The sequence below is a fragment of the Alligator mississippiensis genome, chromosome 1 (assembly GCF_030867095.1).
Source record: "Alligator mississippiensis isolate rAllMis1 chromosome 1, rAllMis1, whole genome shotgun sequence".
Classification (NCBI taxonomy): Eukaryota; Metazoa; Chordata; order Crocodylia; family Alligatoridae; genus Alligator; species Alligator mississippiensis.
The window spans coordinates 6,797,291-6,810,410 of record NC_081824.1 but is presented as its reverse complement, the minus strand read 5'-3'; the positions used below and the strand labels follow the sequence as shown (position 1 = coordinate 6,810,410).

The 13,120-nt window shown below is 45.3% G+C and overlaps 1 protein-coding gene across 4 annotated transcripts in view; it reads right to left on the bottom strand.

Moving 5' to 3' along the window:
• Positions 1-13,120, bottom strand: part of MSRA (methionine sulfoxide reductase A) — a 461,625-nt gene that overhangs the window by 154,022 nt on the left and 294,483 nt on the right. For 3 of the 4 annotated variants that reach the window (XM_059728454.1, XM_059728467.1, XM_059728460.1), the window contains exon 4: positions 5,839-5,943. The exons of the other annotated variant lie outside the window; for it this stretch is intronic. In XM_059728454.1, the coding sequence (XP_059584437.1) occupies positions 5,839-5,943 (105 nt within the window). The remainder of the gene's footprint in view (positions 1-5,838; positions 5,944-13,120) is intronic. 4 annotated transcript variants of the gene reach the window in all.

The following is a 13,120-nucleotide window of genomic DNA, read 5'->3' as shown; positions in this document are numbered from 1 at the left end:
GTCCCCTGCGCACTCCCCAGTGGACCCGGAAGTGAGCCAAAAGTGCTTCTGGTCCACTTCTGGGTCCACCACCAAGTGCGCTGGGGACCCCCCCCCCCCACTCCCACGGGATGCTTCATCCGCCCCAGCATCTCAGCATTCATGAGCCACCTGCTACCTTGAGGTATGTAGAAAAGATATTTAAAGCTGTGTCTATGTCCAAATCATCAAATCTCTCTAAGTCTCTCCGAATCGACTCAGAGGGTTCTGATTCGATTCAGAGAGATTAAAGGGTCTCCTGACCCGGAGACTGAGCAGCCGAATCGGGCCAAATCTCCACCGAATTGAATCAGCGGCCAAAGCTTCGCACAGCCCTACTAGCTAGTCATGCTAAATGCCCTCTGAACTTCTTGAGTTACAACATTTCAGGTAAGGGTTTGCCCATATCATATTAAGGTAACTTCAGTCTGCTCCATGAACATAAAATGAGCAATCGGCAGTCCTCCAGTATCCCAGGATGCACTGCTTCCAGTGTGTGTGGTATCTGAGTAAACGTGGTAGGACAAAGAACAATCTGATATAGAAACCAACACACTCCCCAAGGATAAGATGACACTCCCTTAATTCCTGCTAAGGGGGATACCCCTAAGGTGAGACAAATTCGTCTATTCTGTGGTAGCGTTTACAGTGTGTCGAGTATTGCAACAGAAAATTGAGTTTCTTTCTTGAAGCAATCCCAGCAAAGCAATTACTCCACGCAGTGCTAAAGACACACAGAGCAACTCTGTCACAGACGTGGTTAATCTGATGAGAGGAAAGTTTGGTCAGTGTATCAGAGCCTGGAACAGAGATGACAACCAAAAGTCTTTTGCCAGAAGTACGTTTAATGTGCTGTGAAAGCTCACTGAGCATTTTAAACTAGCAGTCAAAGAGGACATTATCCAATTTACAAGATTAGAAGCTGCTCAGATGGGAAACTCCATGTAGGCATATATTAGGTTTGGCTGATCGAAGACTCCTGCTTTTCAATGGGACTTTTTAGACTTCTGCAAACAGTTATAATCAGAGATCCCAGCAATCCAGAGTTAAAGTGTACATCTTAGTAGGGACTCTGAACTTACCAGAAACTTTTAACATAGGACTTCATGGGTATTAATATTACACTCATGATACTGCATGACAGAGTTGCCAGTCTCTAACCATGGCTATTCAAAGCAATTCAGGACTAACTGGACTGCCACCCGAGGGCTCGTACAGCAAAAGAAATGGAGGCAAATCATAGAGGAATTCTTACACTTGATGCAATCTTAACAAACTGGCTTATTTTTGGATCAGAGCTAGACAAGGATATTATACCTGCTGAAGGGGGAAAAAAATTGTAACCAATATCTATTCCACTTGTGGGGAAAGGTTAATACATGATGGAGCCCTACTGAATTAAAACTCTGCTCACGAAGTCTGTCACTGCATCATCTTATCGATATTGGATCTGGAACAAGAGATTTTCTTGATCCAACTGGTTAGAGCAACTGCTGACTTTGAGAGTCTGTGTAATGCTTTTCCTTAAGGCTGTCCATCAGAATTTAGACAAACTGGCATTTCCTGATGGAGGAAAAAGGTCATTTGTATCACAGAAATAGCTCTCACCTCCAGGACCTTTATGTGAAACCATGTCTCCCAGCAAAACTACGAATCAGAGAGTGAACAGAGATCCAATGAAGAATCCCCTCCACCTTCTCAAAATATAGGAAGGTGATACAGAGTCTCTGGGGAGATTGCTCCTGTCTTACAAAATAATGCAGCTAAAGAGCATTGAGTCATTGTGGCTCAGATACTTCTAGTTTCAAGAAAAGTTAGTAAAGCCTTGCAAAAGTCCTAGATGTAACCTGTTATTAAAATTACCAGCTAACTGCCCTGGTAAAGAAACTTGCTCGCTGCAAGTAAAGGCCCAGGCCCCGACACCCAAACTTTCAGGGGGAACAGCCATAACAGCCAGACACTTAATGCCACAGAAAGCTTTATTGATAGAGCTCTTCCTTGACTCCTATCAGAGGTAGGCAATGACAGATATACATGGGAGACATAGAAATGATTCTCTGAAGAACGTCAGATATTGCTGGCAGCTGTGCTTTGATAAGAGCCTGGTGCAGCAGGAAGAATTCATCAGGAACCGTTCAGGAAATAACTACGAGCGCTGTCTCTGCAATGCAGAGCTGTGCAGTGGCCCATGTGGGGTTAATACAGCTGGACAGTTATGGAAAGTGGCTAACCCTTATTTGCACTGTGGCCAAGACGCACACCTCATGCACAATTAAGTACTAGTGATGGATGCATCAACCCCTAAATGTTGTTCCTTCCAAAACAGGAGGAATTTACGCTAGGTTTACTGAAATGCTTATAGCTAGAACATCAGAAGGGGAAATATGCTCCACCAGACAAGTAAGGCATTGTGCATGTATGTCTGAATATGACCTGACAAGAGACACAATGTTGAACTGCAAGATCCATTATCCTAGGTCAGATCAGAAGCTTGCAAAGCACTTCCCTTTTCCAATGTTGCACAGCCTTCCATATGGCTTCTCTGTGTCCCTGCCACTCAGCCAAGAAAGAATCAGTAATGGAACCATAGTGGCAGACACCGCTGACCTGGGCATTTCCAGGCCTGCAGAGTTGCAAAACTACTAGCCAACAGCTTTGCAATAGTCAAAGGCCTGAAAATATCATGCTGGCCAGGTCCCTGGCAAGCGCATTAGGAAGTCCATCTGGTCCAGCTGCCAAATCAAGTTCCAGGATGCCAGCATGGCTGACAGATCCAAATGCAGGCTTGGTTTTGGCCATGGATCCAGGTCTGTATTAGTCAACCACAGTTTTGTACTCAACTGCTTTATATCTAAGATCCTTTTCTCCTTTGGTCATTTCAGATTCTCGCCTTGATGCAGACCGAGATCCTTTGAACGTCAGATTCAATGAACAGAGAGCAAGTTTAGACACCTTGTCGGTCTCCCTAGGTCAGCATAACAGACATGGAGACCGCATCACATTCATGCTGAATTTAGAGAGGACCAGATGTAGTCAACCAGAGCTCTTCAAGATGAACCATGTCAGATGTAACTGTCCTTTTCCAGGCAGATGTTCTTCCAAGTCAAGGGTTAGCAACTTACAGGCTACAGGCCAAATCCATCCCATGAAGCCACTGGATCCAGCCTGAAGAGCTGTGGCGGGGCTTGGTGATGTTCTGGCAGCGGGCAGGCTTTGCCCATGCCTGTACTAGAGCCTGGCAGTGGGGACTAGCACTGGGACCAAACAGCCAGTAGCTGCACCCAAGTTGTGGCCACTTTTCCCTGCCCCAGCCCCAGCACAGCTCCTCCTGCTTGGACCAGGCACAGGCACAGGCATGAGCAAAGTCCCCCACCTCTGCAATGTTTTCTCTCTTTTTATGTTAAAAAACCCCAAACCTGGCCAATTAACTGAGAAACTAAACTAAACTAAACAAAAAGTGGCTCTGAGGGACAGGAGGCAAATGAAAAACCAATGAATAAAGTTTGGAAGCAGGAACCACAACCCAGAACTCCTCTTCTGGGGAGGGTGCTTTCTCCCTTTCATTTAATCAATGGACCAGCTTCAAGAGGAGGAGGATCTCAGCCAAACCTGACTAACAGGCTGGTGGTTAGGTCACTCTGAGCTGTAGCAGATATAGGTAGAAACCCACTGAGCTTGGGAAGGGAAGGGCATCTAACCCAACTCTCCCATATCCTAGACAAATACTCTAGCCATAAAGCTACTTATGAAAGGAGGAGGAGGAGGAGGAAAAACTTTATACGGAAATCAGTGCTCTCTCTCAGGCAAATGTAGTTAGATGTTGCATAGATGTTGTGTTGCTCAGGGAACAAATGCCTTTAAAACATCTACATAGTCTGGAGGAAATAGTATTATGACCAGATGCATCTCAGCACAGGTTAGATCTAATTGCTGCCCCTTGAAATGGTCCTGAAGAAGAACAGATGCCCAGAGGCACACTCACTCTCCGCTGAAAGCACAGGACACCTACATGCGAAGCAGAATGCCTCCCTGCCCCTGGTTCATTAGCCTGGAAAAAACAGAGACTACATTTGGAAATGCCTCAGTGACACAGTAGAAGTTAGTCCTGAGTACTCTGAGCATGCTGAAGACAATGCAAGCAAACTCTTCTCCGCATGACCCTGAAGCAGGGCTGGACACAGGCATGGGCAAACTGGCCGGCCACCCTGGGCCTGGACAGAAAGGAGGCCTGAAAATGGTAAATTTTTAATTATTATTATCATTTACCTCTGGTGAAGAGGGGCCCGGTACTAAAAGTTCGCCTGGGGCTGCCAGGAGGCTAGGTGTGGTGCTGCCCCGAAGGAAGGGAATGAACAAATTAACAGGTCCCAGAAGGGATTGCTACCTGCCCTTCCATGCACTCTCCCTTCCTGCAAGCACGAAACATGGAACGTGCCCTAGCAGCTGGATTAAAGCACATCTTTTAAAACGACACCTAATTTTGTTTTAAAGCTATTGAGCAGTGTGTCCATCACCTCCGATGGAAAGCGGTTCCAAGGTTTAATTACCCTCACAGCTGGGAAACGGCGGTCTCATTTCAAGGTTGAATTTACCTAACTTCAGCCATCGGATCTTGTTGTGCCTTTGTCAGCAAGATTGAAAGGCCCCCTCTATTCAATTATTTTTCAATGCGTATGTTCCTGTACCGAGCGATGAGGCCACCTCTCACTTCGCTTCAGTCAACTGAATAAGTCGAGTCCCTTAAGCCTGACACTGGAAGGCTTGTTTTTCTCCGGGTCATTAATGTGGCTGTCCTTTGGACACAGTCTAGTAATGCCAGAGCCTTCCTGAAGTGTGAACACCAGACCTGGACATGCCATATTAGAAGTAGTCATGCTAATACTATGCATGGGGCAAGATCACGTCCCTGCTTCTAATTGATACTCCCCTTTTTAAGCATCCAAGGGTTGCGTTGGATCCTTTTGGCACAACACTGCACGGTGAGCTCATGCTGACGTGGCTATCCACAGTGACCCCACAACCCTTCCCTAAGCCACTGCCTTTGAAGCAAAAATCTCTCTTCCTGGCTGTATAATCTGCATTTTTGGTTCCCAGGTGTATTCTCTTGAATAATAATAGTGACCCATTTGGAAAAAAATGGAAATGCACTACTATGCCTAATATTTCTAGGCATCATATCAGAGCTGATGTTTATTGAAACGGCATGCACGCATAAAACGTTTTCTCAGTACAGTTGCTCATTTATGTTTGCACACATGTGCATAATGTCATCGTGCAGCCACTTCCAGGGCGGATAAATTAAACCAAAATGCTTGAATAAGGCAAGCAGCTAATACGCTGCCACTGCTGGTGCCTCTGAGCCTCGTGCCTTGCCTCGTTTTGCTCGTTTTCTCTAATCGTAACAGATACCCACAGTAATTTTCAAAAGATGAAGAATGCAAAACTCGGGGAGGATAGAGGTTCTGCGCTTGAATAAAATGGCCAACTTTGAAGCTGCAGAGAAATATGCTTTAATTTAGGAGACAAAGGAGAGCATTAAGGAAAAACTGTCATAATCAAAGGTGAAAGGATTTTCTATTGTCTAGTGTCTCTCTCTGTGGGAATTTTCCCAGCACAGACAGCTGTAAAGGGGGAGGGGTATTGTGAGCTGCTGTATCCTCATTCTCTCGCTCCCTCTCTTTCTCTGTCAATAAATGTCTGCAATCATATTCTTGAGCTCCTGTGTGATTTCAAGGTTCATCTCTTCCATGCAGCTCAAACACTAATTATCCCAGCTGTAATTAGTAAGATAATTAAATACTGGCTCACTCATCACTCTACCTTGTGTCGGGTCATGCTTCTCCCAGAAGACCTTGAGCAGTTTCTCAAAGCTGATGCTTTCTGGCTGATACACTACTCGAACAACTTCCGCGTGGCCAGTTTTACCTTAAAAGAGAATACAAAGCCTGATATTAGCGGTAAGCACGAACTACGGCGTATTTGTCACTTGATAGCGAGACGGGAAGCACAACGTCTTTGTTTTTCAAAAGACAAAGTAGGGAAGGTAGTTGTGTTTTCCCTTCACGCTCCTGTTAGTCCGAGCCTTCGCTAAAGTTATTCACAAGGAGACAACTGTCAGGTTGGATAAGGCCCAGAATGAGCTAAACTAGCTGGGGAAAAGAAGAAAAAAACCAGGATAAGTAAGAATGACCTTATTATTGCCATTTACCAACTTTTGGAAAAATGTAAATCGCAGTTAAGTATTTCTTTCAAACTAATATTATGCGACACGGTGTTGTGAACGCAGGGGATTGGACTCGACAACCCAGAGGCCCCTTTCAGTCCTGTGTTCCCAAGAAATGAACATATTTGTACAATATAATGCACAGACTAGCATGTATTACGCAGCCCACTGAACACACAATGGGTTTCGGTGACAGGATCTGAGTGCGTGACAGCTTTCTGATAGCAGATGAAACTCAGGGAGGAAACCACAAGGCAATGCATTATTCCTATTTTTGGTTACTTTATGAACCCTAACCTTCATTCCTTACACACCCCACCTCCCAGTGCTTGCAGGAAGAGACCTGGCTTCACCAAATGCAGAAGATCAGGCCGCTTGATTTCCTTTTATTTGAGCTGCTTAATATTTATCTGACCATAATGCCCAGAGGCCTCAGTTCAGATCAGCACATATTATGCTAGGCACTGTCTTGGTGTGTATAAAAAGTTCATAAATGAAAAAAATATATTTCTTTCGCCATTAGAAAGTTTCTGTAAGTGCAAAAATTGCAGATTCTAGTCTGTTACATTTGCGTTTTCAATAAAAGGAAATAATAACCAAAAGAAAACAGGGTAACCAATTTTACATTGGGGGGAGATCCTGAACATGCCATCTGAACACACTGAGATAGATTTGGATGTCATTTACATTAGGATTAATCCAGATTAACTCAATTGACTTCTGTAGAATTAATCTGGGTTTCTGGCTGTGTAGCAAACAGCTGAATCCGGCCTGTTGGTGGGTTCTGAATCAGCTGCTTCCAAATGAGGGGCCACCGAGCCTGAGAGTCATTAGGGAGAGCTCAGTGAAGACACTGGCGCGACGTAAAGGAAAGTGAAAAAAGTAAATGGGATGCCAGGATATATTAAGGAGATAGAGAATATCAAAGAAAATGTACGCAAGCATTATATCCAGCAATGGTGCCTCTTAATCTCAAATCTCAAATACTGCAATCAATTGTGTTTGCTTTATCTCTGAGCTGAAATAGAGAAGAGAAATGGAAATGAGGAGATGCAAAGTGAAGCAGAGTGGAGGTGGGTTTAGTTACAAGAAGAGATTTAAAAGATTAGGATTAAATTTAGTCTGGAATGTAGAGAAGTAAAAGGGGATATGACAGAGGTTCAGTACATGCAACCACGAAAATTATAATGAAATCATGTGGGGTTCTATTCACTCTGCCTCACAATGCAACAAAGAGATACTCACCCAGATTAAAAAGCAACAAATACAAGGAAATTATTTTGTACATAGCATATAACTAAGCCATGCCATTCTTTCTCGCAGGATATTGCCCTGGCAAATACAGCTCCCAATTCTGCTCTCACACACGCAACTTCTGTTGAATTCAATGGGAGCCAACGTGTCCAAGGGGAGAATTTGACCACAGATTAACATAGAAAGATTACATGAATAAAAATATAAAGTTGCAGTTAAATTGACCTAGTTATGAGTTACAAGGACCTTGTCCTTTAGGCTGTAAACTGACAGCCAGCTGGAATCTGGATTATTCCATAGTTGGCCAGGTACAGTATATGGGGAGAAAGGTGTTTCTTCCCCATCCTCCAAAGCATAGGTGCAGGGTTATGCTGCTGGTTCAGCTAGAGCAGGGGTGGGCAAAATGTGGCCCGTGGACCGGATGCGGCCCGCCAGGCCATTCTATCCAGCCCATGGGGCCCCTAAAAAATTTAGAAAATTAATATATATCTGCCCCTGGCTGACTGTCATTGCGGCCTTCAGTGGCTTGCCAAAACTCAGTAAGCAGCCCTCCACCCAAAATAACTGCCCACCCCGAGCTAGAATAGAGATAAAAAGGTTGCAATATGACAATTCCTATGCAGCAGGTGCATCTACACATGCCCTTTACTGTGGAGTAGACTACCTCTGCAGTCACATCCGTGGTAAAACATCACCGTCTACACGTACAGTGGTATTAGGACAGAGCAAACTAATTAACTCCATTGTGGGAGACACGAGTGCTATCCTACGGCGGAGTTATCTACTCCGCTGCAACGCGTGTAGATGCTGGCGAGGATGGCTGGGGCACATCGAAGCACCGCCCCAGCTCAACATGCTGTGGTCCTGAGCAAATATGTAAATGCTGCGCCCAGGAGCAATAAACTCCGGGACGAAATGCTCTGGAGTTTATTCAGGCACGTTCATTCCACAGGTAGATGTGCCTAGTATGACTAACAACCAAAACTAAGGGAGGGGCTGCCAACACCTTCAGCATACAGTTAGGGCTGCCAGGCTCTGCCACGGGCTCCTAAGGGAGGTGGTGCTCTCTCCTACCTTGGGGGTCTTCAAGAGGAGGCTGGACAGATATTTGGCTGGGCGATATAATCCCAGCACCTGTTCCTGCCTGGGGCAGGGGGTTGGACCTGATGATCTCTTTAGGTCCCTTCTGACCTGAAGTACTATGACACTATGATGCATACAGTTCTCTCCGTCCCTAACCCAGTGCAAACTCCAGGAAAGTTTTTTATCTCACTCGCTGGAGAAAACAAGTGATCTAAGACGACCACCTTTAGATCAGAAGAGAATCTCTCAAAGAGCTTCAAACAACAAAGGTGCCACCTTACCTCACAACTGGAGCTGCAATTACGTCCTGTCAACACTTTCCTGACTAATCTGGGAATTCAAAGAATCAGCTTTCTTTTCCTCTGAAGAGGAAAAGCAATCACTGCATGCTTTGAGAGCTCCAGCCTGCCCTCAAGAAACCCACCATTATGTGTGTGGCTACGGGACAGCATAGGTTGTTGGAATTTAAACATATTTAAAATCAATGCATACTTCAAATCAATATTCTTCCTCAGAGGAGGAGAAACAAGGTGGCACTCTCTACCGTTCCTAACAGAGCCTCCATTTATTTTCCTTGAAGGATTTACATATCCCAGTGGATTTTTCTTCCAAGCCAGAGTCTGGATATTAATGCACAGTATCACTAACTACCATTCTCCATTGTGACCATGAACCTGACAGGTCCTGAGCGCTCTTGTTTCTCACTGACTTGACCGCGGCAGTCACCTTGTTGTGCGTAAGCAGAAAGATGAGTTAGAGGAATCAGGAATCATAGGAAAGCAGGGCTGGGAGGGACCTCGCAAGGTCATCTGGTCCAACCCCCTGCTCAATGCAGGATCATCCCTGATCCCAGACCATCCAAGCCGAGTGTCTGTCTACCTGCTTTTGAACGTTTTCAAGGATGAAGAACCTATAACTTCTCCAGGCAGCCTGCTCCGATGCCCGACCACTCACAAAGTCAGAAAGTTCTTCTTAATCTCCCACCTACACGTCCCCTCCTGCAACTTGATGCCATTCTTCCTAGTCCCGTCCCCTACGGCCACAGAGAAAAGCTCCTCTCCATCCCTCTAGAGTCACCCTCCAGGTCTTTGAAGACTGCTGTCAAATCCTCGTCCCCCGCCTTCTCTTCTCCAGACTAAATAACCCTAGTTCTTTCAGTCTTTCCTCATGTCATGCTTTCCAGGTCCCTGATCATGTTTGTTGCTCTGCCCTGGACTCTTTCCAATCTGTCCACAGCTGTCTTGAAATGTGGGGCCCAAAACTGGACACACTGCTCCAAGTGTGGCCTCACCAATACCAAATCGAACAGAAGAATATGTTCCTTTGATTTGCAAGTGACACTCCTGTTAATACAACCCAGGAGGCTGTTCGGTTTTTGGCAACAAGGGCACACTGCTGGCTCATATTCAGTTTATGGTCCACTGTAACCCCCAGGTCCTTCTCTGCACGATTGTCACCAAGCCAGCCATTCCCCGGTCTGTATCTGTGCATGCAGTTATTCCATCCCAAGTGCAGGACTTTACATTGGTCCTGGTTGATTGTGGACCATTTTCTCCAGTCTATCCAGATCATTCTGGATCCTGGCCGTGCCCTCCACAGCGTCTGAGACTCCACCGCACTTAGTGTCATCCGCAAATTGCTAAGTGTGCACTTGATCCCATGATGCATTTTCTGTCAGCTGCCCTGGAACGAGTCCATCCAGCAGACATATTACAGGCAAGAAGGAATGGAAACAGGGTTTCTGAGTGACCGGGGACTGGAAAAGGAGTCTCCCCACTGGCAAATTTTAGCCGAGTAGAGAAGATCAAGAAAAGCTCGGAGGCTGCTCTGAGCCCTGCAAGGAACCCACAAGCGGTGACTTCAGGCTACAAAACACGGTCAGCCTTTCCCAGAAAACAGACGGGCATTAAACACCGCTAAAAATTATTTGAAACCCACAACAATAGGCTGCACTTTTTCACTGCTATCCCCTGTTCCTCTTAGCATCTTCTCTCGCTCATAAAAGGACCATTTGTGCTCACAGTGTCCCAGTGTCCTCAGTTCACCTATCTCCCTTGATTAGCTGATGTACAGTAATCATCCTGCAGTGTAATGCCCATTCAAGACCTGAGCTTCATTTTAATTTCCAAGTTTTAACAAGTGTGAATATTGTTTATGAGCCTCCCCCAAAAAAGCTCCGACATTTGAGTCAGTTCTTTTAAATAATGTATTGAATCACTCAATATAATTGAATTTTGCTGTTAAATGGACAAATAGAAGCCCTTTATTTAAAGGAGCCATTATCTGATTCTGCGACTTTCCCCGTTATAGTGCTCAACTCGCCTTCAACTTGGAAATGAGCTTAGCCATAGGAGAACCTTGCCGTAGATTATAAGACTTTATTACACTGTTGTTAAGAGGGCTGTTTGCCAACAACTGATTGTCTGTTTATCCTCTATCCGTTTCCCACTTAGAAAACATAGCCACTCTCAGAGGATTAGCTGCAGCAGGCTCTTTCAATAGGGATTCAAACTCTGGCACACAAAAAGGCTCGAGTAAAGAGACATCTCTTTGACACCACCGTGCTGCTTTTCAATGCTTTCTTTTATATTGCTCTTTAGATCCTCACCTGCTTAACTCTCTCCCAGGTGAGGGGCCTAACCATGAGCTCAGAGTCATGCTCCTTCTCTAACATGCTGTCTGGTCCAATGAATATGTAACTGTGCAGGATTGAACTGCTTCTGATGAAGGGACTGGGAACCTAGCTGCCCTGGACCACCCCAGTGCCTAATGCTTAAGGCACTTTCTTTGCACATATGGACTGATATCCTCTTAGGCAGAGGAGGGGATTGGTGGTCTTCTCCAGCCGGGGTGAGTACTCTAATGACCATACTTTCTATAAAAGGGGGCAATGCCTTGTCCTTCCCTCCTTATTTTTTTTTTTGAAAGAAAGCGCTCTTACAATCTTTTCTCCTATGCCTGAAGAAGGGTGCTTGTGCCAGAAAGCTTGCAATTAAAGATTTTGTTTGCAAAAATCTAGTTGGTCTCATAAAAGATATCACCTCTACCACAAGTCCTGATTCCTTTTGCCTCCAGACTGGTACGGCCACAGCCTTGGGGTGATATGACCGCGGCACCCATTCCTGCCCTGGGCAGGGGGTCAGACCTGATGATCTGTTTAGGTCCCTTCTGACCCTAAGCACTATGAAACTATGAAACCTGGATACCTTATTCTTACTCTTTTTGTCTCAGACCAACACGGCTACCAAATACATCCCTGAAACATAGAAGATGCTGAATTTTAGCCGGTTTTGGATGATAAAGGTCATTGCTAAACAACAAGGACATTTTTCTACACCTCCCTGCCTGCCATCTGACACCACAAGGGAGGAAATCCTGCTTGATCTGCACAGCAAAGAGCAGCCTCGCAAAGACATTCTCATGGACCCAGAGGAAGAGATTTCTAGCTTCTGCTTCCTCTGTCCAAAAATGAAGTTTATTTCCTACATCTGGGGACTTTTTACCATCTTGAACTTTCCCTGAGCCTGATGAAGGGCGTGTGAGCCCAACAGCTTGCAGAAAAAGATAATTTTTTTGCAATTTCTCCATTGACCTAATAAAAGGTATCATTTCTGAACCAAGAGTTCTAGCTTTTCGCATTTCTTTATTCTTCCTCAGTCTTTGACCAAATAAGTTCAGGGCTGTGAGACCTGTAAGAAGAGACACACTTGTTTTCCAGGGAGAAGCAGGTCTTAATACATCTCTGCAGCACTTCCAAAATGCCTCATGCAGCTCTCTGCTTAGTGGGCGGCCTGTGTTGAATCCCATTCCTGGACATCTTCCCACATATTGTGTGAGTGGGCTAGGAGAGCAACTCATGTCTGCGTGTTGCGTTCCAGAGGCCAGGCACCTAAATCCTTATGGCAGAGCCAATGTGGAAAACTCCTGAGCTGAAGAATGCAGGGGTTTAGGTTGTAGCCGTGTCTCCCTCTCTCTTTATGTCCTAAGTGATATTTTCCTACCTCCTGGCCCCCCTGCCAAGGTCAAAGATAGGGACTTGCTGCAGGGGGATTTGGTAAGGAGTGGCTGGTTTTCCCATGTGTTCAGTTCAGAAAAGTCAGTGTTCAATCCCCACTATTACCAGCCACAGCAATGCGTCTACCTTTGTGGGTCTACAATACAAAGCACAGAGCAATGTCCATGGTTTACTGGGTTTTTATACAGATCAAGTAGAAACAGTGGCTGCTTCAACTTGGCTAAGTGCCTTGCCGTATGACATCAATGCCATGTGGCAGACCTTCAGCTGGCAAAGACTGTCATAGTGCCACTGGCTTTGATGGGGCAGTGACAATTTGCACAAGCTAAGGCTCTGCCCTGGTAGGAAAAGTGTCAGAAGAATTCTCTGTACATCTCTTGCATGTCCATTTTCCTGTCTCCTACACAAATTTGTACACACATTCGTTATCAGGAACACGATTCCTAATTTCTTCCTAAAAATACGAGGTAAAGAACCCAGGCTGGGTATCCATGATTTGGCATCTAGTTAGCTAATCTTTAACTATA